Source organism: Oncorhynchus masou, chromosome 18 (genome assembly GCF_036934945.1).
Source record: "Oncorhynchus masou masou isolate Uvic2021 chromosome 18, UVic_Omas_1.1, whole genome shotgun sequence".
Lineage (NCBI taxonomy): Eukaryota > Metazoa > Chordata > Actinopteri > Salmoniformes > Salmonidae > Oncorhynchus > Oncorhynchus masou.
This window is the reverse complement of record NC_088229.1, coordinates 32,095,040-32,119,904: the sequence shown is the minus strand read 5'-3', so window position 1 is coordinate 32,119,904 and position 24,865 is coordinate 32,095,040. Positions and strand designations below refer to the sequence as shown.

The following is a 24,865-nucleotide window of genomic DNA, read 5'->3' as shown; positions in this document are numbered from 1 at the left end:
GTACTGTGAAAGGTGGGCAGTGGGAGAGAGATAGGGAGTGCCAGACCTGTAGAGACTACACTGATGGACAGTACTGTGAAAGGTGGGCAGTGGGAGACTGCCAGACCTGAGAGACTACACTGATGGACAGTATTGTGAAAGGTGGGCAGTGGGAGAGAGATAGACAGGGAGTGCCAGACCTGCAGAGACTACACTGATGGACAGTACTGTGAAAGGTGGGCAGTGGGAGAGAGATAGACAGGGTAGTGCCAGACCTGTAGAGACTACACTGATGGACAGTACTGTGAAAGGTGGGCAGTGGGAGAGAGATAGACAGGGTAGTGCCAGACCTGTAGAGACTACACTGATGGACAGTACTGTGAAAGGTGGGCAGTGGGAGAGAGATAGACAGGGGAGTGCCAGACCTGTAGAGACTACACTGATGGACAGTACTGTGAAAGGTGGGCAGTGGGAGAGAGATAGACAGGGGAGTGCCAGACCTGTAGAGACTACACTGATGGACAGTACTGTGAAAGGTGGGCAGTGGGAGAGAGATAGACAGGGGAGTGCCAGACCTGCAGAGACTACACTGATGGACAGTACAGTGAAAGGTGGGCAGTGGGAGAGAGATAGACAGGGGAGTGCCAGACCTGCAGAGACTACACTGATGGACAGTACTGTGAAAGGTGGGCAGTGGGAGAGAGATAGACAGGGGAGTGCCAGACCTGCAGAGACTACACTGATGGACAGTACTGTGAAAGGTGGGCAGTGGGAGAGAGATAGACAGGGGAGTGATTGGTAGTGTGGTTGGATCAGATAGTTGTTTGATCAGTAATAGTCCAATAGATGATATTGTGATGATGGGTAATGCACAATACTCAAATGCACATGTTCTGTCCCTCCCTGCTCAGGTGTGTGAATGGTTTCTTTGGGAACCCAGTGCTGGGGTCTGGAGATCACTGTCGACCATGTCCCTGTCCTGGGAACCCAGGAAGTGGACACTCCAATGGGGACTCCTGTCACAAGGACATCTCATCCAATCAGATCCTCTGCAACTGTAAACAGGGCTATACAGGTGAGTCCCAATGATACAGTTTAGCTCATGAAAAAATGCATCCCAGCTTGGTTTATCGGCATTTCACTTATTTACCTTAACCTAACCCCTAAACTCTAACCTAACCTCTTCCCTACCCTAGGCCCTCGCTGTGAACGCTGTGCCCCTGGTTACTATGGCAACATTGAGCACCCAGGCGGGCAGTGCCTCCCGTGCCAGTGCAGTGGCAACATCGACACCCAGGACCCAGAGTCATGTGACCCCAGGACAGGACAATGTCTGAGGTGCCTGTACAACACGGACGGCGCCTCCTGCTCCGACTGTAAACCGGGTTACTATGGCAACGCCCTGGCCCAGGACTGCAGGCGTGAGTTACTCCATGACAATAGATGGTTGAACCTCCTTTGAGTTCTGTCTCTGTGTTTTCTTATCTGTGTAATGGACTGGTCATGCCCACTGGAAACAAACCATTGGCATTGGTGATGATACGTGTCTGCAGGGCACATGCGCTACAGTATAGAGTACGACCTTCTCTGCTCTGTGACTGTTGTATTGCGTCTGACATTTGTGTCTTATTCCTTATTCCATCTGCAGGTTGCACATGTGTAACTGCAGGTACACAGCAGTCCTACTGCACTGACGGTCATTGCCACTGTGACAGACAGACAGGAGCATGCCCGTGTCGGGACAACGTGGTCGGCCACAACTGTGACCAGTGTGCCCCCGACTACTGGAACTATGGCACAGACAGAGGGTGTGAGCGCTGTGGCTGCCACCCTCTGCACGCTATGGGATCACATTGCAACATGGTAGGCCCTATAGTTGGGAAAGGCAGTTTTACATACTTTTGTTTCATGTACTTGACTTTATCAGTGGTATCCCTCTCTCTGTCTGCCTGTAGTTTAGTGGACAGTGTCACTGTCAGCAAGGCTTTGGGGGAAGGCAGTGCACTGAGTGTGAGCCATTCCATTGGGGAGATCCACGTGTGCAGTGTGAAGGTGATCACATGACACAGTTCAATAAGCATTTCAGTCTGTCTTTAATTCTATATTCTGCATTACTGCCATCTTCATATTCATTATGTATATCTTCATGTGTATCTCTCTCCCCTCTCCATCTCTCTCTCCCTCTCCACATCTCTCCTCCTCTCCATCTCTATCCCCTCTCCATCTCTCTCCATCTCTCTCTCCCTCTCCATCTCTCTCCCCCTTTCCATCTCTCCATCTCTCTACTCCCTCTCCATCTCTCTACTCCCTCTCCATCTCTCTCCCCTCTCCATCTCTCTCTCCCTCTCCATCTCTCTCCATCTCTCTCCCCCACTCCATCTCTCTCCATCTCTCTCCCTCTCCATCTCTCTCTCCCTCTCCATCTCTCTCCCTCTCCATCTCTCTCCATCTCTCTCCCCCTCTCCATCTCGCTCCATCTCTCTCTCTCTCTCTCCTCTCCATCTCTCTCCCTCTCCATCTCTCTCCATCTCTCTCCCCCACTTCATCTCTCTCCATCTCTCTCCCTCTCCATCTCTCTCCCCTTCTCCATCTCTCCATCTCTCTACTCCCTCTCCATCTCTCTCCCCCTCTCCATCACTCTCTCCCTCTCCATCTCTCTCTCCCTCTCCATCTCTCTCCCCCTCTCCATCTCTCTCCCTCTCCATTTCTCTCCCCCTCTCCATTTCTCTCCATCTCTCTCCCTCTCCCTCTCCATCTCTCTCCACTTCTCCATCTCTCCCCTCTCCATCTCTTTCCCCCTCTCCATCTCTCTCCCCCTCTCTATCTTCTTACTCTATCTCTCTCCATCTCTCTACTCCCTCTCCATCTCTCTACTCCCTCTCCCTCTTCCCTCAGAGTGTAACTGTCACTCTCTGGGCTCGGAGATGGCCCAGTGTGACCGTGTGACAGGGGTGTGTGAGTGTAGGGAAGGGGTGGTGGGGCGTCGGTGTGACGAATGTGCCCGCGGGTTCACCGGGGTATTCCCTAAGTGTGTCCGGTGCCACCCCTGCTTTGAGCTGTGGGACGACGCGGTGTGTATGATCCGCCGGGACCTGGACCACATCCGTGACGACATCCAGAGGATCCTGGAGAGCAGAGAGACGCCCGGCGTGGGCGACAAACGCATCCTCGAGCTGGAGAACAAACTGGCCCAGGTACAGGACCTAATCCGAGACGGAGACTGGGACAGACTACACCAGCTGATTGGCCAGTCCATCGATGACCTCAGGTAACAGCGTTATACTGTACTGTACTGTAGGTGGCACTAGACTGGAAGTGCTCTTTGACCTCTTGCAGTATAGAGTAGTTCAATCCACTGATGACATACTGACATAAAGTATATACATAAAACAGGATTCTGTGTGAAAATGACAATGCCCACTGACTATGGACTGAGTCATATGAGAAGTCAGATGTCCAACACGACTATGTGGCATTCCAGAGCAGAGATAGCTCTGACTGACGGACGTTTGATGGGTGTGGCCCGGGAGCTGAATGGGACAGCGGTGCAGGACGAGGTACTAAGGCGGAACCTGACCCAGATGGAGAGAGAACTCAGGGACCTCAACACCACTCTGATGCACCACCGCCAAAAACAGGAGAACAACCTCAGCTCTGGTTTCCAAGGTAATGCCTTCCTCTTGACCCGCTCTTCTTCCCCAGTCACCTAACCCTAACCCTAAAACTAACCCTAGCTCCAAACCCTAAAACTAACCCTAGCTCCAAACCCTAAAACTAACCCTAGCTCCAAACCCTAAAACTAACCCTAGCTCCTAACCCTAAAACTAACCCTAGCTCCAAACCCTAAAACTAACCCTAGCTCCAAACCCTAAAACTAACCCTAGCTCCAAACCCTAAAACTAACCCTAGCTCCAAACCCTAAAACTAACCCTAGCTCCTAACCCTAAAACTAACCCTAGCTCCTAACCCTAAAACTAACCCTAGCTCCAAACCCTAAAACTAACCCTAGCTCCAAACCCTAAAACTAACCCTAGCTCCTAACCCTAAAACTAACCCTAGCTCCAAACCCTAAAACTAACCCTAGCTCCAAACCCTAAAACTAACCCTAGCTCCAAACCCTAAAACTAACCCTAGCTCCTAACCCTAAAACTAACCCTAGCTCCACACCCTAAAACTAACCCTAGCTCCAAACCCTAAAACTAACCCTAGCTCCTAACCCTAAAACTAACCCTAGCTCCACACCCTAAAACTAACCCTAGCTCCAAACCCTAAAACTAACCCTAGCTCCAAACCCTAAAACTAACCCTAGCTCCAAACCCTAAAACTAACCCTAGCTCCAAACCCTAAAACTAACCCTAGCTCCAAACCCTAAAACTAACCCTAGCTCCGTCTGATACAGACCAAAAAACTGTCCACAGCTAAATATGCTCCAGGCCGGTCGCGACAACAGGCTCAAACACCACTAACCTCTTTCACCACCTACGCAAGAATCATGTGAAACAGTACAGATGAGACCCAAAAAAGTACAGTTGAGTGCTCAAAACAAACCCCCGACTCAGACGTTGCAAGAGGCTTTTGCCCTCGTCACACCATATGGTAAAGAATCACGAAGATGGAAGGAGATAACAGCTGCTGTTACAACTTATATCTGTAAAAACATGGCCCCAATTTACACGGCCGAGAAATGGGGGTTTCATGAGTTGGTGCTAACACTCGATCCAAGGTACCAAATGCAAATTGATATGTGAAACATATTAATGACAAAATAACATGCAAAACAGGAAAGCCCCCAAAAATATATACAGTTGAAGTCGGAAGTTTACATACACCTTAGCCAAATACATTTTACTCCGTTTTTCACAATTCCTGACATTTAATCTTAGTAAAAATACCCTGTCTTAGGTCAGTTAGGATCACCACTTCATTTTAAGAATGTGAAATGTGGGAATAATAGTAGAGAGAATCATTTATTTCAGCTTTTATTTCTTTCATCACATTCCCAGTGGGTCAGAAGTTTACATAAACTCAATTAGTATTTGGTAGCATTGCCTTTAAATTGTTTAACTTGGGTCAAACGTTTCAGGAAGTCTTCCACAAGCTTCCCACAATAAGTTGGGTGAATTTTGGCCCATTCCACCTGACAGAGCTGGTGTAACTGAGTCAGGTTTGTAGGCCTCCTTGCTCACACACGCTTTTTCAGTTCTGCCCACACATTTTCGATGGGATTGAGGTCAGGGCTTTGTAATGGCCACTCCAATACCTTGACTTTGTTGTCCTTATGCCATTTTGCCACAACTTTGGAAGTATGTTTGGGGTCATTGTCCATTTGGAAGACCTATTTGCGACCAAGCTTTAACTTCCTGACTGATGTCTTGAGATGTTGCTTCAATATATCCACATAATCTTCCGTTCTCATGATGCCATCTATTTTGTGAAGTGCACCAGTCCCTCCTGCAGCAAAGCACCCCAACAACATGATGCTGCCACCCTCGTGCTTCACGGTTGGGATGATGTTCTTCGGCTTGCAAGCCTCTCCCTTTTTCCTCCAAACATAACGATGGCCATTATGGCCAAACAGTTCTATTTTTGTTTTATCAGACCAGAGGACATTTCTCCAAAGAGTACGATCTTTGTCCCCATGTGCAGTTGCAAACCATAGTCTGGCTTTTTTATGGTGGTTTTGTAGCAGTGACTTCTTCCTTGCTGAGCTGCCTTTCAGGTTATGTCGATATAGGACTCGTTTTACTGTGGATATAGATACTTTTGTACCTGTTTCCTCCAGCATCTTCACAAGGTCCTTTGCTGTTTTCTGGGATTGATTTGCACTTTTTTTGCACCAAAGTATGTTCATCTCTAGGAGACAGAATGCGTCTCCTTCCTGAGCGGTATGACTGTGTGGTATCATGGTGTTTATACTTGCGTACTATTGTGAACGTGGTACCTTCGGGTACTTGGAAATTGCTCCCAAGGATGAACCAGACTTGTGGAGGTCTACAATTTGGCTGATTTCTTTTGATTGTCCCATGATGTCGAGCAAAGGGCCACTGAGTTTGAAGGTAGGCCTTGAAATACAACCACAGGTACATCTCCAATTGACTCAAATGATGTCAATTTGTCTATCAGAAGCGACTAAAGCCATTACATAATTTTCCGGGATTTTCCAAGCTGTTGACGGCACAGTCAACTTAGTGTATGTAAACTTCTGATCCACTGGAATTGTGATGCAGTGAATTATAAGTGAAATAATCTGTCTGTAAACAATTGTTGTTAAAAATTACTTGTGTCATGCACAAGGTAGATGTCCTTACCGACTTGCCAAAACTACAAGAAATTTGTAGAGTGGTTGAAAAATGAGTTTTAATGACTCCAACCTAAGTGTATGTAAACTTCCGAGTTCAACTGTATATATATGCTATATTGTGATATCTATCATTATCGGGATAGGAAATGACCTATATTGGGATAAGAGATTTTGGCCATATCGCCCAGCCCTATCATGGGGACTAACAAAATGCCCCTATTGGTCCACTTTTTGTATGTTTACTATTCTTATGGGGACGTCTAGTATAATTAAACACACGCATTAAGATGTAGTGCACATACAAAGGTACCCACACTGGCACACATACACATTTATTTACTCTTCAGTTAGTCTCTTTCATTCATGTCTTTCGCCTTGTTCTTGTCCCGTCCCAGATCAGTTTGACAATGTGAAGAAGTACTACAGTGAGTCCCAGAAGGCTCAACAGAAGTGCAACGCCTCAGTGTCTGGTCCTTTCAGCCCTGTGGAGGAGTCTAAAGCAACACGCGCACACACCGAGGACCTCCTGAACAAGAGGCAGGATAAGTTCCTGCGCACGGTGGCGGCCCAGAAGAAATCATTGTCAGAGCTGCAGAACAAAGCCCAGGACGTAGACAAGAAAGTCCACCACCTGAGCCACAAGGTACACTCTTAGAAAAGAAGGTGCTAACTATGGCCATAAAGGGTTCAAAAATTGACCCCGAAAGGGGAACCCTCTGAAAATATTTTTTGGGGGGTTGAAAGTGGAACACTTTCACTAATCCAAAGTTCTACGTGGAACTCTTTCACTAATACAAAGTTCTACGTGGAACTCTTTCACTGACACAAAGTTCTACGTGGAACTCTTTCACTAATACAAAGTTCTACGTGAAACTCTTTTACTAATACAAAGTTCTACATGGAATTATTTCACTCATATAAAGTTCTATGTGGAACTCTTTCACGAACACAAAGTTCTACGTGGAACTCTTTCACTAAGACAACGTTCTACGTGGAACTCTTTCACTAACACTAAGTTCTACATGGAATTATTTCACTAATAAAACGTTCTATGTGGATCTCTTTCACTAAGACAAAGTTCCAAGTGGAACTCTTTCACTAACACAAAGTTCTACATGGAACTCTTTCATTTATACAAAGTTTTATGTGGAACTCTTTCAACACAAAAAGGTTCTAAGGTTCTTGTTATCCTATAGGGACAAACAAATAACCCTTTTTTCTAAGAGTGTAGGGGCCTGTAGGGGACAATGTAGTGGGGTCTATATCCTAAAGGGAAGCTAGTCGCCTTTCTTAGCAGGACGGTCATCCCAGTCACGTAGAGCTAACTGTCAGACCTGTCATGATTTCACTAGTGACAACTGTTACACTATCCCTGCCCTAGATATGTACCCTGTAGCTCTCTGTGTCTGACTCTGACCCCACCTGTGTTGTTGTTTTTTCCAGGTATGTGGTGGCCATTCCAATGCCAGCTCCAATGGCACATGTCACGACAGCCCATGTGGGGGTGCTGGTTGTCGTGACAATGACGGTCGGCGGGTGTGTGGAGGGGACGGGTGTGACGGGACTGTTAGCGCCTCCCTCAAGGGACTGAAACATGCCAATGATCTCTCAGACAACCTGACTGCTGCCAGTGAGGATCTCCAGGGTATGGCTAAGAAGGTCTGTCTGCCTAAATATCTCACTTGTACTATACCTCTACATGCATGGACTGTTTCTCAGTATAAGCTGAATCGCTAAGCAAAATCTGCCGTTTAACTTGTATTATGTATTATGTGTTTGTCAGCGCTCTTGTAAGCCTAGCATGTTTTGTATATGTGTTGCATATACCGTAATCCCCAGTTTTATGTTTCCAGCTCCAGGACATTGCGATGCTGACCCAGGATGTGAAGAATCAAGCCATGGACACCCTGGACAAAGCCCAGAAGAAGAAGGACTTATTTGAAAACTCCAATAAAAAACTCAAGGAATTCATTCAGAAGATCAAAGATTTCCTGACTGGTTTGTTAATGCCAGTAACCTTTCAGATAACTTCTCTCTGTGGACACGTCTTATGATATGAAATTGATCACGGTCCTTCTCCACTGTGTGTTGTGTACAGAGGAGGGTGCGGACCCAGAGAGCATAGAGAAGGTGGCTCAGCAGGTGCTGGCCATATCTCTTCCTGTCAACAGAACCACTCTGGACAGCATGGTCCAGCAGATTAAAGACAACATTAACAACCTGACAGATGTAGAAGGGGTCTTCAACCACACCTCCCAGCAACTCCACCAGGCCAAGGAGCTGCTCAACCGAGCTAAGGATGCCAAGTAAGACAGAGGCAAAGTGAGGCCTATTAGACTTAGACGTATAGACTCCGACATCAGTGATGATGATCCTTGTCTGTTCAGCAGTAGTTACTCTGTTATTAGCCTATGTGATAGAACATGGAACACTGGACATGCACAGAGAGTGTTTTCGTAGAACAGCAGAGCTCTCGGTCTCACACATGTCCTATGTGTGTTTGAAGGACACGAGCAGAAGGAGTGAAGGACACAGCCAACACGACTAAGCAGGCGTTGGATGCGTCTGAAAAGGCTATTCAGAAAGCAACCAAAGCCCTGGACCATGCCCTGAACAACCTGAACAGCACCAGGAACACCACTGCAACGGTACACTACTGTCCACACCACAGTGTGTGTGTGAGTGTGTGTTTGTGTGTCTTTTTCAATCTGTTATCTATCTTGTTGTGTGTCCGTGCAGGTGGAGGAGAATCTTCTGGATCTGGAGGTCAAGCAGATGGATGCTATGATGCGACTGGCTAACCTGTCGATGGGGGTAGAGGCACTAAAAACTAAGACCGATCAGAACAGGGAGATGGCCAAAGATGCCAAGAACCAGGCCGAAAATGCCACTAATGCAGCATCGGGACTGGAGCAGGTGTGTGTGTGTGTGTGTGTGTGTGTGTGTGTGTGTGTGGGGGGTGTGTGTGTGTGTGTGTGTGTGTGTGTGTGTGTGTGTGCGTGTGTGTGCATCCGTAACTGTGTACTTGCCTGCGTGCTGGCATAAGTGTGTGTTTGGATGAGTGTGTCCTGGTTGTGGTCCTCCATGCTTTTTTTTTGTGACCAACCTTTTATTTAATTTAGTCTTTATTTTTAAAGGGGGGGAGGTTACAGGTACCCAAATAATCAAAGAAATGCATACAAAGATATTCCTAAGTGTAAAACGAATTAAGACTCAATAATCCATGCTTTTGTTTAATGCTATGAAGACCGGAGGTTGTGGGCGGAGCTAGACCGTTTTCTGTCAGAAGTATTACAATGGAAACTTGTAATCCGTCTGTCTGCATATTTCAAGACATGGCATATGGGGGTGTAGTGAGATATCCAATGGGCTGGACGATTATCTTTGGATCACTCATCTGGGAAAAATATATACAAAAAACGTGTAACTCAGTCAATCCGCCATCATTAACACGATGCAAAAATCTAATGATTTACTATTGAAATAGCATGGGCGACAGAGAAAAACAAATTGATACAATTTCAAGCCAAGTGACAAATAATAATGCAGAGACTAGGGATGAGGTGTTGAGCATGCAGGTGTGTCATTGTTCGTGTGTCTGTTAGTTGTTGTTCGTTTGTATGAGTTTGTACCCGGACCATACTTCTTTAAGGGCTAGCTTAGAATATGAGCTTTCCAAAAGTAGTTTATATATTATATAGATCAGTCCTTTCGGGAGCCCAGATCATTTATTTATAAATTCCATCATTGGAGGGTTTGGTAGTTGGTTTCCCCAAGGGACTCCATAAACCAGCATAGCTCACCTACGTTGTAAATATAGAAAAAAGGATTTGCCTGTTAATGTGTGTGTCTTTCAAATCTTGGAATGTTCTCAACCATTACTCTCCACGATGTCAGCAATGGTACGGCTTCCACATTTGTAGTGTTGGGAGGATGTAAAAGGGTGCCCTCCAGATCGCAAGGCATTATTGTGAAATATTGTAGTATGGGCATGCCATTTTGATTCCGGTTACAGTGTTTTTCAATTTGCACTAAAAATAAATGGTGAGAAATAATAGGACCAAAGCGTCGTTTCCATTGGTTAAGGGATATACAGTGTTACAGTGTTAGTGAAGACCACCTCTTCCAGAGCAATAGGAGACACCATATTTCTCTCCAAGAATCATGTCTAAATCGATTTAGGAAGAGCCAAAATGCTAGTGCCTTGTAATACAATTTAAAGTTTGGTACGGATAGTCTTCCTGCGTCTTTCTCTATTTGTAAATGTGTTCATTTGATCTTTTACCTTGCCATATACATTTATAAACCACACTATGAATTTGATCCCAATAGCCAGAAGGGGGAGCCATGGGAAGCATTGAACTACAGAAAGTCAGCCATGGCAATCTATTCATTTTGACAATAGATATCCATGTGGTCCCGCACGTTGACTTGTTGCTCTATGTGTCTGGTTGTGCTCCAGAGGCTGAATGAAACAGAGGATCGGTACAAGGAACTGCAGATGAAGGTGGACTCTCTGGGCGGGGCCTCGGGGGGCCTGGGGAACGTCAACCAGAGGGCCAAGGAGATCAAGAAAGAGGCTGAAGACCTGCTCACTAAGGCCAACAAGGGCATAGAAACGCTACGGAGTATGTAACGTTACTGTACTGCCCTCTGAAGCGTATGATACAGAATACATACCCAACAGGTGTAGATAGAGCAGTATGAATCCATAAAGAGTAATCAGGGTTTAGAGTAGTCCATGGCTAAAGGATATCAACATAGTGTCTTTGGTTTTGTATGCAGATGTGGTCGAAACTGGATGTTCTCTACATCGTGCACTATTTTTGACTAGGGCCCATAGGGCTCTGTTCAAAAGTAGGGCATTATATAGGGACTAGTGTGCCATTTGAGAAGCAGCTAAGCTTTTCAAAGAATGTCACTATATTGTTGTCTTCCTATAATCTGTTCTCTGTTGTTCTGTTGTTTCAGAGCTGGAGAAGAAGTTCCGTAATAATGAGCAGAAAATGCTGGACCAGCAGAGCGAGTTAGGAGAGCTGGAGAGGAACGCCACGGAAGCACGGGAGGCCATACGAAAGCAGGTGCAGACATACAACAACTGTAACTGATCATGTGGATTGAACGATGTAGGAGAGAAAAACTGTATTGGTGAAAATGTACCACTGGTGTTTCATTCCCATTCTCTCTCTGTCAAATTTGAAAGGAATTTAATAAAAAATATTATCACAAAAAAAATAAGAAACAAGGTAACTGTTAGTGATGGGAGAAACACTGGGTCATGTGTACTGTACAGCTGTAGTCTGTTGGAACATAGCAGGGAGCTCCTTCTGATGTTGTGAATATGCCAGTAAAACTGTCAGTAGAACTGTCTGCACTACATAGGTCATCTGCTTCTGTCAGTAACTCCCAATCATTCTTCTCATGGTTTTGACATGATGCCATCTGCACAAGTTTGTTGTGTAGCTATGTCTGGAACACGACAACTGGATATGGACCAATGAAACATGTCTCGTGTTCCTAGGTAGATTGACTTTTGAATTAATTGAAGAAAAGAGATCAGAGAGAATGTTTTTTAAATGCCCTTTCAGGAATTATTTTTGGATTTATTCTGACTACAGTAAGTATATGTACAATATGACAGACATATCGTAAAAATCATATATGATATCTAGGAGTGACAGATGTTACATTTTGTTGTTGTTTTGTAACCAAGTACGGTCTTGATACAGAAAATACTTTTTCGTCAGCCACACATATACATTACACACAAAAACAAACACACACACGGTCGCTCACACAAACAAAACATGTTCTACACAAATTTCAGCCCCGTTGATGTATAATTGAAACAGACGTTGAATAAATTGAAAAATAAATATACATTTGATATAATGTTGAAGTTTTTTGTTGGGCAAGTTATGATATGTAGTTTAGGCACATTGATGGACAACATACTAATGTGTAATGACTATTACCCCTCACCCCCAGGGGGCAGCAGCAACTGCTTTAGATGATGTGCTCAGCCAGAAAGCCTTACTCAGGTGTGGGCAATCAGGATCTTTGTAAGAGGAGGATTTCTTGTTGTTGAGATGAGGCCAGAAGCCTTTCGGCCAGCCTTTGTTGGTTTCATTCTTTGTGTTAGTTAACCTCATATGTTGGTTGGGGCTTTTTGTTGTTTGCTTCTCCCTTGCTACTTTGTGAGAATGCATTGAGGCTTCTACCTACCTCAACTGTGTGTGTGTGTGTGTGTGTGTGTGTGTGTGTGTGTGTGTGTGTGTGTGTGTGTGTGTGTGTGTGTGTGTGTGTGTGTGTGTGTCTTAACGTTCAGTGTGCATTAATTGTGCTCATTGAGTGAAAATTCTCTCCCTCCCCCAGTCCTGTGACAGAGCGAGAGAGACACGCGCTACATAGTGGCCCAGGTTTAGGGGGTCAAATAAAAAGCTTGACTGTCCACAGAGAGCGTATGTAATATCACATGTTGACGATATATCCAGAGGCATGTTTCAGGATGTGCTAACATTGTTACACACACTGTATGTTGTCTAACCATTATGAAAATCAAATAGCCTAATAGAGATCTATAACATGTCTAATCATAAGACGCAATGTTGTTTTCTGTCTGAAAACATGTTCAAATTCATTAAAATGCTTGTAGGAATTACAACCAAATGAACAGGATTTTTTCCAACCACCTGTTGTTGGGAAGGAGCATGGTCTGGTGATGGCTAACCTAACGTAGTAGGCCTAACAAGACACCTGAGCGGAATCCCCACTTCCGTTTTTTCAGGGGAAACAAGTTAGGTTGAAAATACTGTATCCCTGAAAACTGGAAACATCTGCGTTTTTTAAAGCCTGCAAAGAGTGGGATGGTAAGTGTAGTAGATGGTTATGTGCGCGCATGGATTGTTCACTGAAGCAATCAAAGGGAACCTAATCCGTTCTCCCCAGAGCGCGCATTCCTGTTTCCAAGGCGCACATCTATTCTCTCTGACACTAGGGTCTTCTGAAAACCGGTGGTGGATTTTACAAACCACTTGAATTAACTTCACTATCTTCTTCAAGGTCCAGACTCGGCAGCCAAAACCATCTGTCTACTGTCATGTGTATCAATCATGGCGAAATTATTATCTGAATCTTCAGCCCACTTTTGATTTGATAAAAGTCACACGTTTATGCAGCATCGTAGTCATAATTAATGTTAAAACCATTTAATAGTTCATGTTCAAACCGTTTAATAGTGGATTTTGCTCTGATGTTATTACACTACAATAAGCAGTCAGACGCGCTCTAGGGTCCATTCCTACCAAACGAAACTCCGCAGCGGAGTTTCCATCAAACGAGACTCGGGACAGAATTTCGGAGAGTGGTCGTCAGATATCAAAAACTTTGGAGAGTGGTGGTCAGGCTTCTGATAATACTGCCAACTCCGCTCAAATGAAACAAGGGGAATCGTATGGATTCGTGTTGATTTAAAAGACAGGGGGATCAAACCTACTAATATTAAAGTGTAAGTGTCTTTTATTTATTTTTTATCTCTGACGTTGTTTATTATAGATTAACTATGCTATTAAAACTACTTTCCAACCAGCAAACTTTATATTCTAATGCCGTATCAGTTTTTTTAAAGTATTTTTTTTAAAATAAATAAGTACAGAATCAAAACAGCTCTGTCTTTTGTATTGATTGAGTTAACGTGTGACATTATTCATACCAGGCTATTTCTACGTAACATTTTCAGGCTGAATCTACTGAACAAGTCAAAGGGGACTGACCCATGAACATAAAACCATGCACGCGTCACTGGTAATGTTCATATGTGGTAAGTAGCCTTGTGCACAGTGTTTTGAAGGCAATGAACATAATCATATGCCAATCAACAGCTTAATCATGCCATGAAAAGGGTTGAGAACTGCTCTGTGGTTGTGTCTTTGTTGAATAGATGTGTTGTGAACTTGTGATGCAAACTTCATACTTTACAATCACAGCAAAATGTGTGCACCTCAAGCATTCATGTTTTAAACAAATAGACAGATGCTGTACATGTCTGATGGCTGGGACAAAGAGAGAGGCAGAGGGTTGTTTACTGCCTCCAGCTCTGAGACAAGATAGCCTGCTTCTTTGGGGGGACTTGCTCTCTTCTTTGGCGGATTCTTCACTGTTCACAACCAGGCAACTGTTCTTGGTGTTAAATTCCCCTCCGGACCATCCTGGGTGGTGTTGGAGGTCCCTGGGAGGCACTCTGCGCTGTGGGGAGGCTAACCATCAACTCTGTTTATGGTCCTCTTAAAACAGCCCAGCTGAATCCGCAAATAGAGACAATCCATACCCCCCGAGGACAGCATCACTGTGTGTGTGTGTGTGTGTGTGTGTGTGTGTGTGTGTGTGTGTGTGTGTGTGTGTGTGTGTGTGTGTGTGTGTGTGTGTGTGTGTGTGTGTGTGTGTGTATGAGGGGTGATTGGGTGGGATTGGAGGTAAATAGGGCACAACAAAGTTCTCAGAAAAATAGATTCCCTCACATTTAGATCACATCATAATGGTACCTGATTGATTTGGCTGTGTACAGTTTTTAATCTATAGGCCCATATATCAGCTGATTAATATTTGCCATATCGGTTATGCAGTTTGTTGTTGCTCTTCCTAACATGTTGAAGCTTTATTTATACCTTCAGCTGAGGACAGGTCTTTGTTAGAGGATTCTATGAGTGTTGTCTACCCAGCAGCCTGTCATTATAGAGATACAGAGTGACCTCCTGGAGGTCAGGGTTTATTTCCATCCCGTCAGGTCATGGGCCAGGTTAATTGCTCTACATGAGTGGGTAAAAGGGCTGGGCTGATCACAGACAACAAGGCTCAGCCCTTCTCTTGATCCTCCTCTCCCTTTCACTTGTCTCCTCTTTTCTTCTCCTCCTCTGAAGATGCTATATGATGAGGGCTGGAGATTTTAAAGAGCAGTGGGGGGGGGGGGGGGGGATCTATTTTCTATTGGTCATTGCTGGCAGCTGAGGCTCCTGTCTCACCCTCTACATTTAACTGGAGGTCTTATGGGTGGGTGGGACCACTGCTGATTGACAGGTGGTGAAATGGTGGTTATAATCATTGGGTCATTTGTATTACATTTACATTTACATTTAAGTCATTTAGCAGACGCTCTTATCCAGAGCGACTTACAAATTGGTGAATTCACCTTCTGACATCAGTGGAACAGCCACTTTACAATAGTGCATCTAAATCATTTAAGGGGGGTGAGAAGGATTGCTTTATCCTATCCTAGGTATTCCTTGAAGAGGTGGGGTTTCAGGTGTCTCCGGAAGGTGGTGATTGACTCCGCTGTCCTGGCGTCGTGAGGGAGTTTGTTCCACCATTGGGGGGCCAGAGCAGCGAACAGTTTTGACTGGGCTGAGTGATTGTATCACTGTAGTCTCCACCCAAACATTGTGAAACGACTAGCAGGTGATTTTACATGTGAGCCCCTAATTTAGTAAGTTGTCAAAAGTTATCAGCAGCAGTGTTAAGAAAGACCCTGAACAGTGACGTTCGTTACTGTCGAGAGAAAGGAGAGAAGAAAAATAAGGTTGCAAAAAGGCTGAACAAACTGTTGTTTTTTAAAAATAAATCTTCCTCTGAAAGGCTGTACGCTGGTGATGAGTGATTAGGCTCACATGAAAAAGGACAGGAGCTTTGCTTAAACTATATAACTAAATCCTGTCTTACACAGCCTTCTCATAGTCTCCTGGAGCACTGTTTTTTTGTGTGTGCTATCGCTGCTCTCCATAGACGTGTGTGGGTGTGTGTGTGTGTGTGTGTGTGAGTGTGAGTGAGGGCGGGCGGGCAGGTGAGCGACAGGCACGGTCTGGCGCCCAGGGCCGGGAGCTGTGTGATCCTGAGCCCCTCTGTGAGCAGAGACTCCGGAACTTGGTGGATTCCAGAACAATGGGCCAGTAAAAGCCAACTGCTGCAACCAGAGGGAGAGAGAGAGGAAGAGATAGAGGGAAGGAGAGAGAGAGAGAGAGAGGGGTGGTTAGGTTTCCCTCCCGTGGGCAGGGACTTTTCTTTGTGAAAGGAGGAGGAGGAGGATACTGGCATTGTTGGTATCCACATGTTTAATCTGACCCCAGTGTTGTTCATATACACTGAGTGTACAAAACATTAGGAACATCTTCCTAATATTGAGTTGCATCCCCTTTTCCCTCAGAACAGCTTCAATTCCTCGAGGCATGGACTCTACAAGGTGTCAAAAGCGTTCCACAGGGATGCTGGCCCATGCTGACTCAAATGCTTCCCACAGTTGTGTCAAGTTGGCTGAATGTCCTTTGGGTGGTCGACCATTCTTCATACACATGGGAAACTGTTGAGCGTGAAAAACCCAGTAGCGTTGCACTTAAATATTTTGTCTTGCCCATTCACGCTCTGAATGGCACACATACACAAGCCATGTCTCAATTGTTTCAAGGCTTAAAAATCCTTCTTTAGTTGAGAACAAGTTCTCATTTGCAACTGCGACCTGGCCAAGATAAAGCGTAGCAATTCGACACATACAACAACACAGAGTTACACATGGAATAAACAAAACATACAGTCAATAATACAGTAGAACCAAAGAAAACAAAAAGTCTATATACAGTAAGTGCAAATGAGGTAAGTTAAGGAAATAAATAGGCCATGGTGGCGAAGTAATTACAATATAGCAATTAAACACTGGAATGGTATATCGGCAGAAGATGAATGTGTAGGTAGAGATACTGGGGTGCAAAGGAGCAAAATAAATAAATAAATATCAGTATGGGGATGAGGTAGGTAGATGGGCTGTTTACAGATAGGCTAAGTACAGGTGCAGTGATCTGTAAACTGCTCTGACAGCTGGTGCTTAAAGCTAGTGAGGGAGATGTGAGTCTCCAGCTCCAGATATTTTTGCAATTCGTTCCAGTCATGGGCAGCAGAGAACTGGAAGGAAAGACGACCAAAGGAGGAATTGGCTTTGGGGGTGACCAGTGAGATATACCTGCTGGAGCGCGTGCTACGAGTGGGTGCTGCTATGGTGACCAGTTAGCTGAGATAAGGCGGGGCTTTACCTAGCAGAGACTTGTAGATGTACAACGTGAGTGAGTATCTACAGCCAAGCTCTTTGCATAATGACAGGTTCTGACGTGCGTCTTGTTAAAAAACACTCACAGGCAGTTACTTACGCACCTGTATTTAAAGCAATCTGCAGTTGGTATATCCATTTTTTAACTTAGAACTGTAAGATATGTACCCATTGATTCTTGAAGAATATAACCTATAAATGCCTCATGAGTTTAGTTCTACTGTTGTAACCTGTCAGAACCCAAAATATAAGGTTGTTTTACTCCAATATTTGTAAACAAAGTACATCTTAACAAACACAATATAGCCTCAGAACATGGTTAATACTATAATGTTAATATCATGGATGCTCAAGCCATGCATCCATAGCTCTGACTATACATTTGAGCGGTTGTATTTCTCCAGCTCCGTCCCTCAGCTTTTTACAGAAATGGGTGGTGATAACACTTTGTTTTTTTTTTAAATAAACATTCTAATTTTAATTGTCACCTGCTTCGTTAACAGGTGAAATGCTTACTTACCAGTCCTTCAAAACAATGTAGAAAAAAAACTCGTAATATTAATAAATAAAATATATAAACTTTTTTTTTTTTTTTTACTAAAATCATTATTTATATATACACACACACACACACACACATGAACAAAAGTATGTGGACACCTGCTCGTTGAACATCTTATTACAAAATCATTGGCATTAATATGGAGTTGGTCCCCTCTTTGCTTCAAAAACAGCCTCCACTCTTCTGGGAAGGCTTTCCACTAGAAGTTGGAACATTGCTGCAGGGACTTGCTTCCATTCAGCCACAAGAGCATTAATGAGGTCGGGCACTGATGTTGGGCCATTTTGGCCTGGCTTGCATTCGGCATTCCAAATCATCCAAAGGTGTCCGATGGGGTTTATGTAAGTGCCCTTTGCAGGCCAGTTAAGTTATTCCACACCAATCTCGACAAATCATTTCTGTATGGACTTCGCTTTGTGCACAGGGCATTGTCATGCTGAAACAGGAAAGGGCCTTCCCCAAACTGTTGCCACAAAGTTGAAAACACAGAATTGCAAGGAATGTCATTGTGTGCAGTAGCATTACGTTTTCCCTTCACTGGAACTAAGGGGCCTAGCCCGAACCAAACTTTACAGTTGGCACTATGCATTGGGGCAGGTGGCGTTCTCCAGGCATCCGCCAAACCCAGATTCATCTGTCTGACTGCCAGATGGTGAAGTGTGATTCATCACTCCAGAGAACTCGTTTCCACTGCTCCAGAGTCCAAAGGCAGCGAGCTTTACACCACTCCAACCGACTCTTGGCATTGCGCATGGTGATCTTAGATTTGTGTGCTGCTACTTAGCCATGGAAACCCATTTTATAAAGCTCCCGATTAACAGTTCCTGTGCTGACGTTGCTTCCAGGTGCAGTTTGGAACTCGGTAGTGTTTGCAACCGAGGACAGACAATTTTTATGCGCTATACACTTCAGAACCCCGCAGTTCCATTTTCTGAGTTTGTGTAGCCTACCACTTCACGGCTAAGCTGTTGTTGCTCCTAGACGTTTCCAGTTCAACACCACTTACAGTTGACCAGGGTAGCTCTAGCAGGGCAGACATTTGATGAACTGACTTGTTGGAAAGGTGGCATCCTATGACGGTGCCATGTTGTAAGTCACTGAGCTCTTTAATAAGGTCATTCTACTGAAAATGTTTGTCTATGGAGATTGCATGGCTGTTTGCTCGATTTTATACATCTGTCAGCAATGGGTGGGGCTGAAATAGACCCACTGGAATTGTGATACAGTGAATTATAAGTGAAATAATCTTTCTGTAAACAATTGTTGGAAAATCACTTGTGCGACTTGCCAAAACTATAGTTGGTTAACAACACATTTGTGGATTGGTTGAAAAACAAGGTTTAATGACTCCAACCTAAGTGTATGTAAACGCCCGACTTCAACTGTGTATATATATATATAAGTGTTCCCTTTATTTTTTTGAGCAATGTGTATGTATGTATATATATATATATATATATATATATATATATATATATATATATATATATATATATATATATATATATATATATATATATATATATATATACATACACATTGCTCAAAAAAATAAAGGGAACACTTAAACAACACAATGTAACTCCAAGTCAATCACACTTCTGTGAAATCAAACTGTCCACTTGAGAAGCAACACTGATTGACAATAAATTTCACATGCTGTTGTGCAAAAGGAATAGACAACAGGTGGAAATTATAGGCAATTAGCAAGACAGCCCCAATAAAGGAGTGGTTCTGCAGGCGGTAACCACAGACCACTTCTCAGTTCCTATGCTTCCTGGCTGATGTTTTGGTCACTTTTGAATGCTGGCGGTGCTTTCACTCCAGTGGTAGCATGAGACGGAGTCTACAACCCACACAAGTGGCTCAGGTAGTGCAGCTCATCCAGGATGGCACATCAATGCGAGCTGTGGCAAGAAGGTTTGCTGTGTCTGTCAGCGTAGTGTCCAGAGCATGGAGGCGCTACCAGGAGACAGGCCAGTACATCAGTAGACGTGGAGGAGGCCGTAGGAAGGCAACAACCCAGCAGCAGGACTGCTACCTCCGCCTTTGTGCAAGGAGGAGCAGGGGGAGCACTGCCAGAGCCCTGCAAAATGACCTCTAGGCAGGCCACAAATGTGCATGTGTCTGCTCAAACGGACTCCATGAGGGTCCGACGTCCACAGGTGGGGGTTGTGCTTACAGCCCAACACCGTGTAGGACGTTTGGCATGTGCCAGAGAACACCAAGATTGGCAAATTCACCACTGGCGCCCTGTGCTCTTCACAGATGAAAGAAGGTTCACACTGAGCACATGTGACAGACATGACAGAGTCTGGAGACGCCGTGGAGAACGTTCTGCTGCCTGCAACATCCTCCAGGATGACTGGTTTGGCGTTGGGTCAGTCATGGTGTGGGGTGGCATTTCTTTGGGGGGCCGCACAGCCCTCCATGTGCTCGCCAGCCTGACTGCCATTAGGTACCGAGATGAGATCCTCAGACCCCTTGTGAGACCATATGCTTGTGCAGTTGGCCCTTGGTTCCTCCTAATGCAAGACAATGCTAGACATCATGTGGCTGGAGTGTGTCAGCACTTCCTGCAAGAGGAAGGCATTGATGCTATGGACTGGCCCGCCCGTTCCCCAGGCCTGAATCCAATTGAGCACATCTGGGACATCATGTCACCACAGACTGTCCAGGAGTTGGCAGATGCTTTAGTCCAGGTCTGGGCGGAGATCCCTCAGGAGACCATCCGCCACCTCATCAGGAGCATGCCCAGGCGTTGTAGGGAGGTCATACAGGCACGTGGAGGCCACACACACTCCTGAGCCTCATTTTGACTTGTTTTAAGGACATTACATCAAAGTTGGATCAGCCTGTAGTGTGGTTTTCCACTTTAATTTATTTTGAGTGTCACTCCAAATCCAGACCTCCATGGGTTGATAAATTTGAATTCCATTGATCATTTTTGTGTGATTCTGTTGTCAGCACATTCAACTATGTAAAGAAACAAGTATTTAACAAGAATATTTAATTCATTCAGATGTATATATCTATATATATACACACACACACACACACACACACACACACACACACACACACACACACACACACACACACACACACACACACACACACACACACACACACACACACACACACACACACACACACACACATATATATATTCTGCTGATTGCCACTTTCAGAGTGGCCATGAAGTTCATTGCATGGTGCCTGAGGAGGATGGTCAGTCAACCAATGTCCCTCTAACACCGCCCTCCCTCTCCCTGCACAGTCTCCAGTCTCCACTGCCCCAGTTATAATCATAGGGACAGACGGTTGCCTCGTAAAACCACTCACCTTTAAACCCAGATGAGCTTTATGTGTGGTCATAAAAAGACAGGTCAGTGCTCACCTGTAATTGACTGATTTCAAGATACCCCCGTAGGGAGTGCTGAGTTGGCTTGCTTACTTTGGCAGTACATGTGGATTTTGATTATGTGAAATTGTGAACAGGGGGCCAGAAGGTGAATGTCTTCCCCTATTGGCTAAAGGTGCAGTGCCTTCTGAAAGTATTCAGACCCCTTGACTTTTTCCACCTTTTGTTGGTTACAGATTTTAGAAATGTTTGCTAATTTATACAAAATGAAAAACTGAGATATCACATTTACGTATGTATTCAGACCCTTTACTCAGTACTTTGTTGAAGCACCTTTGGCAGCGATTACAGCCTCGAGTCTTCTTGGGTATGATGCTACAAGCTTGGCACACCTGTATTTGGGGAGTTTCTCCCATTCTTCTCTGCAGATCCTCTCTATGTCAGGTTGGATGGGGAGCATTGCTGCACAGATATTTTCAGGTCTATCCAGAGATGCTCGATCGGGTTCAAGTACAGGCTCTGGCTGGGCCACTCAAAGACATTCAGAGACTTGTTCCGAAGCCACTCCTGTGTTTTCTTGGCTGTGTGCTTAGGGTCGTTGCCATGTTGGAAGGTGAACCTTCAGTCTGAGGTCCTGAGCGCTCTGGAGCAGGTTTCCATCAAGGATCTCCCTGCACTTTGCTCCTTTCATCTTTGCCTTGATCCTGACTAGTCTCCCAGTCCCTGCCACTGAAAAACATCCCCACAACATGATGCTGCCACCACCATGCTTCACCATAGAGATGTTGCCAGGTTTCCTCCAAAGTGACGCTTGGCATTTAGGCCAAAGAGTTCAATCTTGGTTTCATCAAACCAGATAATCTTGTTTCTCATTGTCTGAGATTCTTTAGGTGCCTTTTGGTAAACTCCAAGCGGGCTGTCGTGTGCCTTTTACTCAGGAGTGGCTTCCGTCTGGCCACTCTACCATAAAGGCCTGATTGGTGGAGTACTGCAGAGATGTTTGGAAGTTTCTCCCATCTCCACAGAGGGACTGCTCTGTCAGCGTGACCATGGAGTTCTTGGTCACCTCCCTGACCAAGGTCCTTCTCCCCCGATTGCTCAGTTTGGCCGGGCGTCCAGCTCAAGGAAGAGTCTTGGTGGTTCCAAACTTCTTTAATTTAAGAATGATGGAGGCCATTGTGTTCTTGGGGACCTTCAAAGCTTTTTGTACCCTTCACAGATCTGTGCTTCGACACAGTCCTGCCTCGGAGCTCTACGGACAATTCCTTTGACCTCATGGCTTGGTTTTTGCTCTGACATGCACTGTCAATTGTGGTACCTTATATAGACAGGTGTGTGCCTTTCCAAATCATGTCCAATCAATTGAATTTACCACAGGTGGACTCCAATCAAGTTGGAGAAACATCTCAAGGATGATCAATGGAAACAGGATGCATCTGAGCTCAATTTCTAGTCTCATAGCAAAGGATCTAAGTACTTTCTAAAAACCTGTTTTCGCTTTTCACTATGGGGTATTGTGTGTAGATTGCTCTGTGTTCCACATTCCAATCTCAATACTACAGACCCAGAAGCAGAGTATTTACAACTGTCATAAACTGTAAAGAAAGAGAGAAAGAGGGGGGGCTATGATCCTCCCCCCAGGGTACATCATGACACTGTTGACATTGAGACTGGTGTTTTGCGGATACTTTTTAAAGAAGCTGCCAGTTGAGGACTTGTGAGGCGTCTGTTCCTCAAACTAATCACTCTAATGTGCTTGTCCTCTTGCTCAGTTGTGCACCGGGGCCTCCCACTCCTCTTTCTATTCTGGTCAGAGCCAGTTTGCGCTGTTCTGTGAAGGGAGTAGTACACAGCGTTGTACGAGATCTTCAGTTTCTTTGCAATTTCTCCCATGGAATAGCGTTAATTTCTCAGAACAGGAATAGACTGACAAGTTTCAGAAGAAAGTTCTTTGTTTCTGGCCATTTTGAGCCTATAATCGAACCCACAAATGCTTATGTACCAGTTACTCAACCAGTCTAAAGAAGGCCAGTTTTATTGCTTCTTTAATTTCTTTAAGTTTTCATCTGTGCTAACATAATTGCAAAATGGTTTTCTAATGATCAATTAACCTTTTAAAATGATAAACTTGGATTAGCTAACATAACGTGCCTTTGGAACACAGGAGTGATGGTTGGCTAATAATGGGCCTCTGTACGACCTGTGTAGATATTCCATTTAAAATCTGCCATTTCCAGCTACAATAGTCATAAACAACTTTAATGTCTACACTGTATTTCTGATCAATTTGATGTTATTTTAATGGACAAAAAAATTGCATTTATAAAAAGAAAAACAAGGACATTTCTAAGTGACCCCAAACTTTTGAACAGTAGTGTATATATTTGTTTGTCCATTTTAGAATAAGGCTGTAACATAACAAAATGTGGAAAAAGTCAAGGGGTCTTAATACCTTCCGAAGGCACTGTATGTTCCAGTCGTCTGGAAGTGAGATCTCTCAGGTCTTCCCTGCTCCATTTCTCATCTCACTGTTTCTGGGATTACCTGGACAGAAATGGCAGGAATGGTCTGGCGTTCTGAATGTCAGACACCTGCCTTACCCAGGTCATTCCTCTGTTCTTTTTATTTAATCTTTATTTAACTAGGCAAGTTAGTTAGGAACAAATTCTTATTTTCAATTTCGGCCTAGGAACAGTTGTTCAGAGGCAGAACCACAGATTTTTACCTTGTCAGCTCGGGGATTCAATCTTGAAACCTTTCGGTTACTAGTCCAACGCTCTAACCACTAGGCTACCTGCCGCATTCCAAGGCATAGGAAGGGCCAGCTGTTCATCTTGGTTCAACCGAAGGGGAAAGAGAAATGGCTTCCTACCGTCACACATATGAACGGAGTTATGTTCAGGCTCAGATGTACAGTACACACACACACACACACACACACACACACACACACACACACACACACAGAACAGACTTTATCTAATCCCATAGTTATTCAAAGATTGTACAGGAAATCGATTTAAATACCAGACAGATTTACACAAAAGTCTTTGATTGTCTCCCTGATAAAATGTATCAGGAGACTGGAGTATAACAAAATGACAAATCCCCTATGTACTTTCTAAGTAGAAACACATTTATGTGAGTGTAATTAGCTCATGTTCACATCTGCTCGGTCCCTCGATCCAATGGAGAAGTTGACTGAATCTCCGTTCGTCACTCCAGCTGGTGAGGAGGCAAACCAAGCGCAGTAATCAGTATGTAAATCAAACCCACAGCCACTTGACTGGCTGGCTGCACCCAACATCTGCTGCACATGTGTCTGACTGCGCCTTAGAGTTAGACTCAGCAACATGGCCAGGGGCTGGTGCCTGGGAGTTGGTCTGGGACCTGGGAGTACCATAGTGGATAAGAGGTATAGCATGGGTCTGGGGCAGTCATAGGACTCTGGGGACTGGTGTCAGAGACATGGGGCTTGGGCTTTATGTTATGTCAGGTTCTGGGAACGGAACCGGGGCAGCCAGACAATGGGCAACAGCTGTGTTTCCAGCATTGGTCTCTCATGCTCACCTGTCT

The 24,865-nt window shown here is 44.7% G+C and overlaps 2 protein-coding genes across 5 annotated transcripts in view; both read left to right on the top strand.

The window, feature by feature from the left end:
* Positions 1-12,172, top strand: part of lamb2l (laminin, beta 2-like) — a 63,331-nt gene extending 51,159 nt beyond the window's left edge. For all 4 annotated transcript variants that reach the window (XM_064923006.1, XM_064923004.1, XM_064923003.1 and 1 more), the window contains 14 exons: positions 891-1,054; positions 1,176-1,400; positions 1,628-1,842; positions 1,935-2,031; positions 2,875-3,247; positions 3,461-3,645; positions 6,676-6,923; positions 7,724-7,939; positions 8,134-8,278; positions 8,379-8,586; positions 8,787-8,928; positions 9,020-9,196; positions 10,743-10,908; positions 11,252-12,172. In XM_064923006.1, coding sequence (XP_064779078.1) covers positions 891-1,054; positions 1,176-1,400; positions 1,628-1,842; positions 1,935-2,031; positions 2,875-3,247; positions 3,461-3,645; positions 6,676-6,923; positions 7,724-7,939; positions 8,134-8,278; positions 8,379-8,586; positions 8,787-8,928; positions 9,020-9,196; positions 10,743-10,908; positions 11,252-11,388 — 2,698 coding nt within the window. In that variant the 3' untranslated portion in view covers positions 11,389-12,172. The remainder of the gene's footprint in view (positions 1-890; positions 1,055-1,175; positions 1,401-1,627; positions 1,843-1,934; positions 2,032-2,874; positions 3,248-3,460; positions 3,646-6,675; positions 6,924-7,723; positions 7,940-8,133; positions 8,279-8,378; positions 8,587-8,786; positions 8,929-9,019; positions 9,197-10,742; positions 10,909-11,251) is intronic.
* Positions 12,173-12,583: 411 nt separating this feature from the next.
* The window catches only part of lamb2 (laminin, beta 2 (laminin S)), a 47,754-nt gene continuing 35,472 nt past the window's right edge, over positions 12,584-24,865 (top strand). Inside the window, exons 1-2 of the mRNA XM_064923007.1 lie at positions 12,584-13,787; positions 14,019-14,099. Of these exons, the coding sequence (XP_064779079.1) occupies positions 14,069-14,099 (31 nt within the window). The 5' untranslated portion in view covers positions 12,584-13,787; positions 14,019-14,068. The remainder of the gene's footprint in view (positions 13,788-14,018; positions 14,100-24,865) is intronic.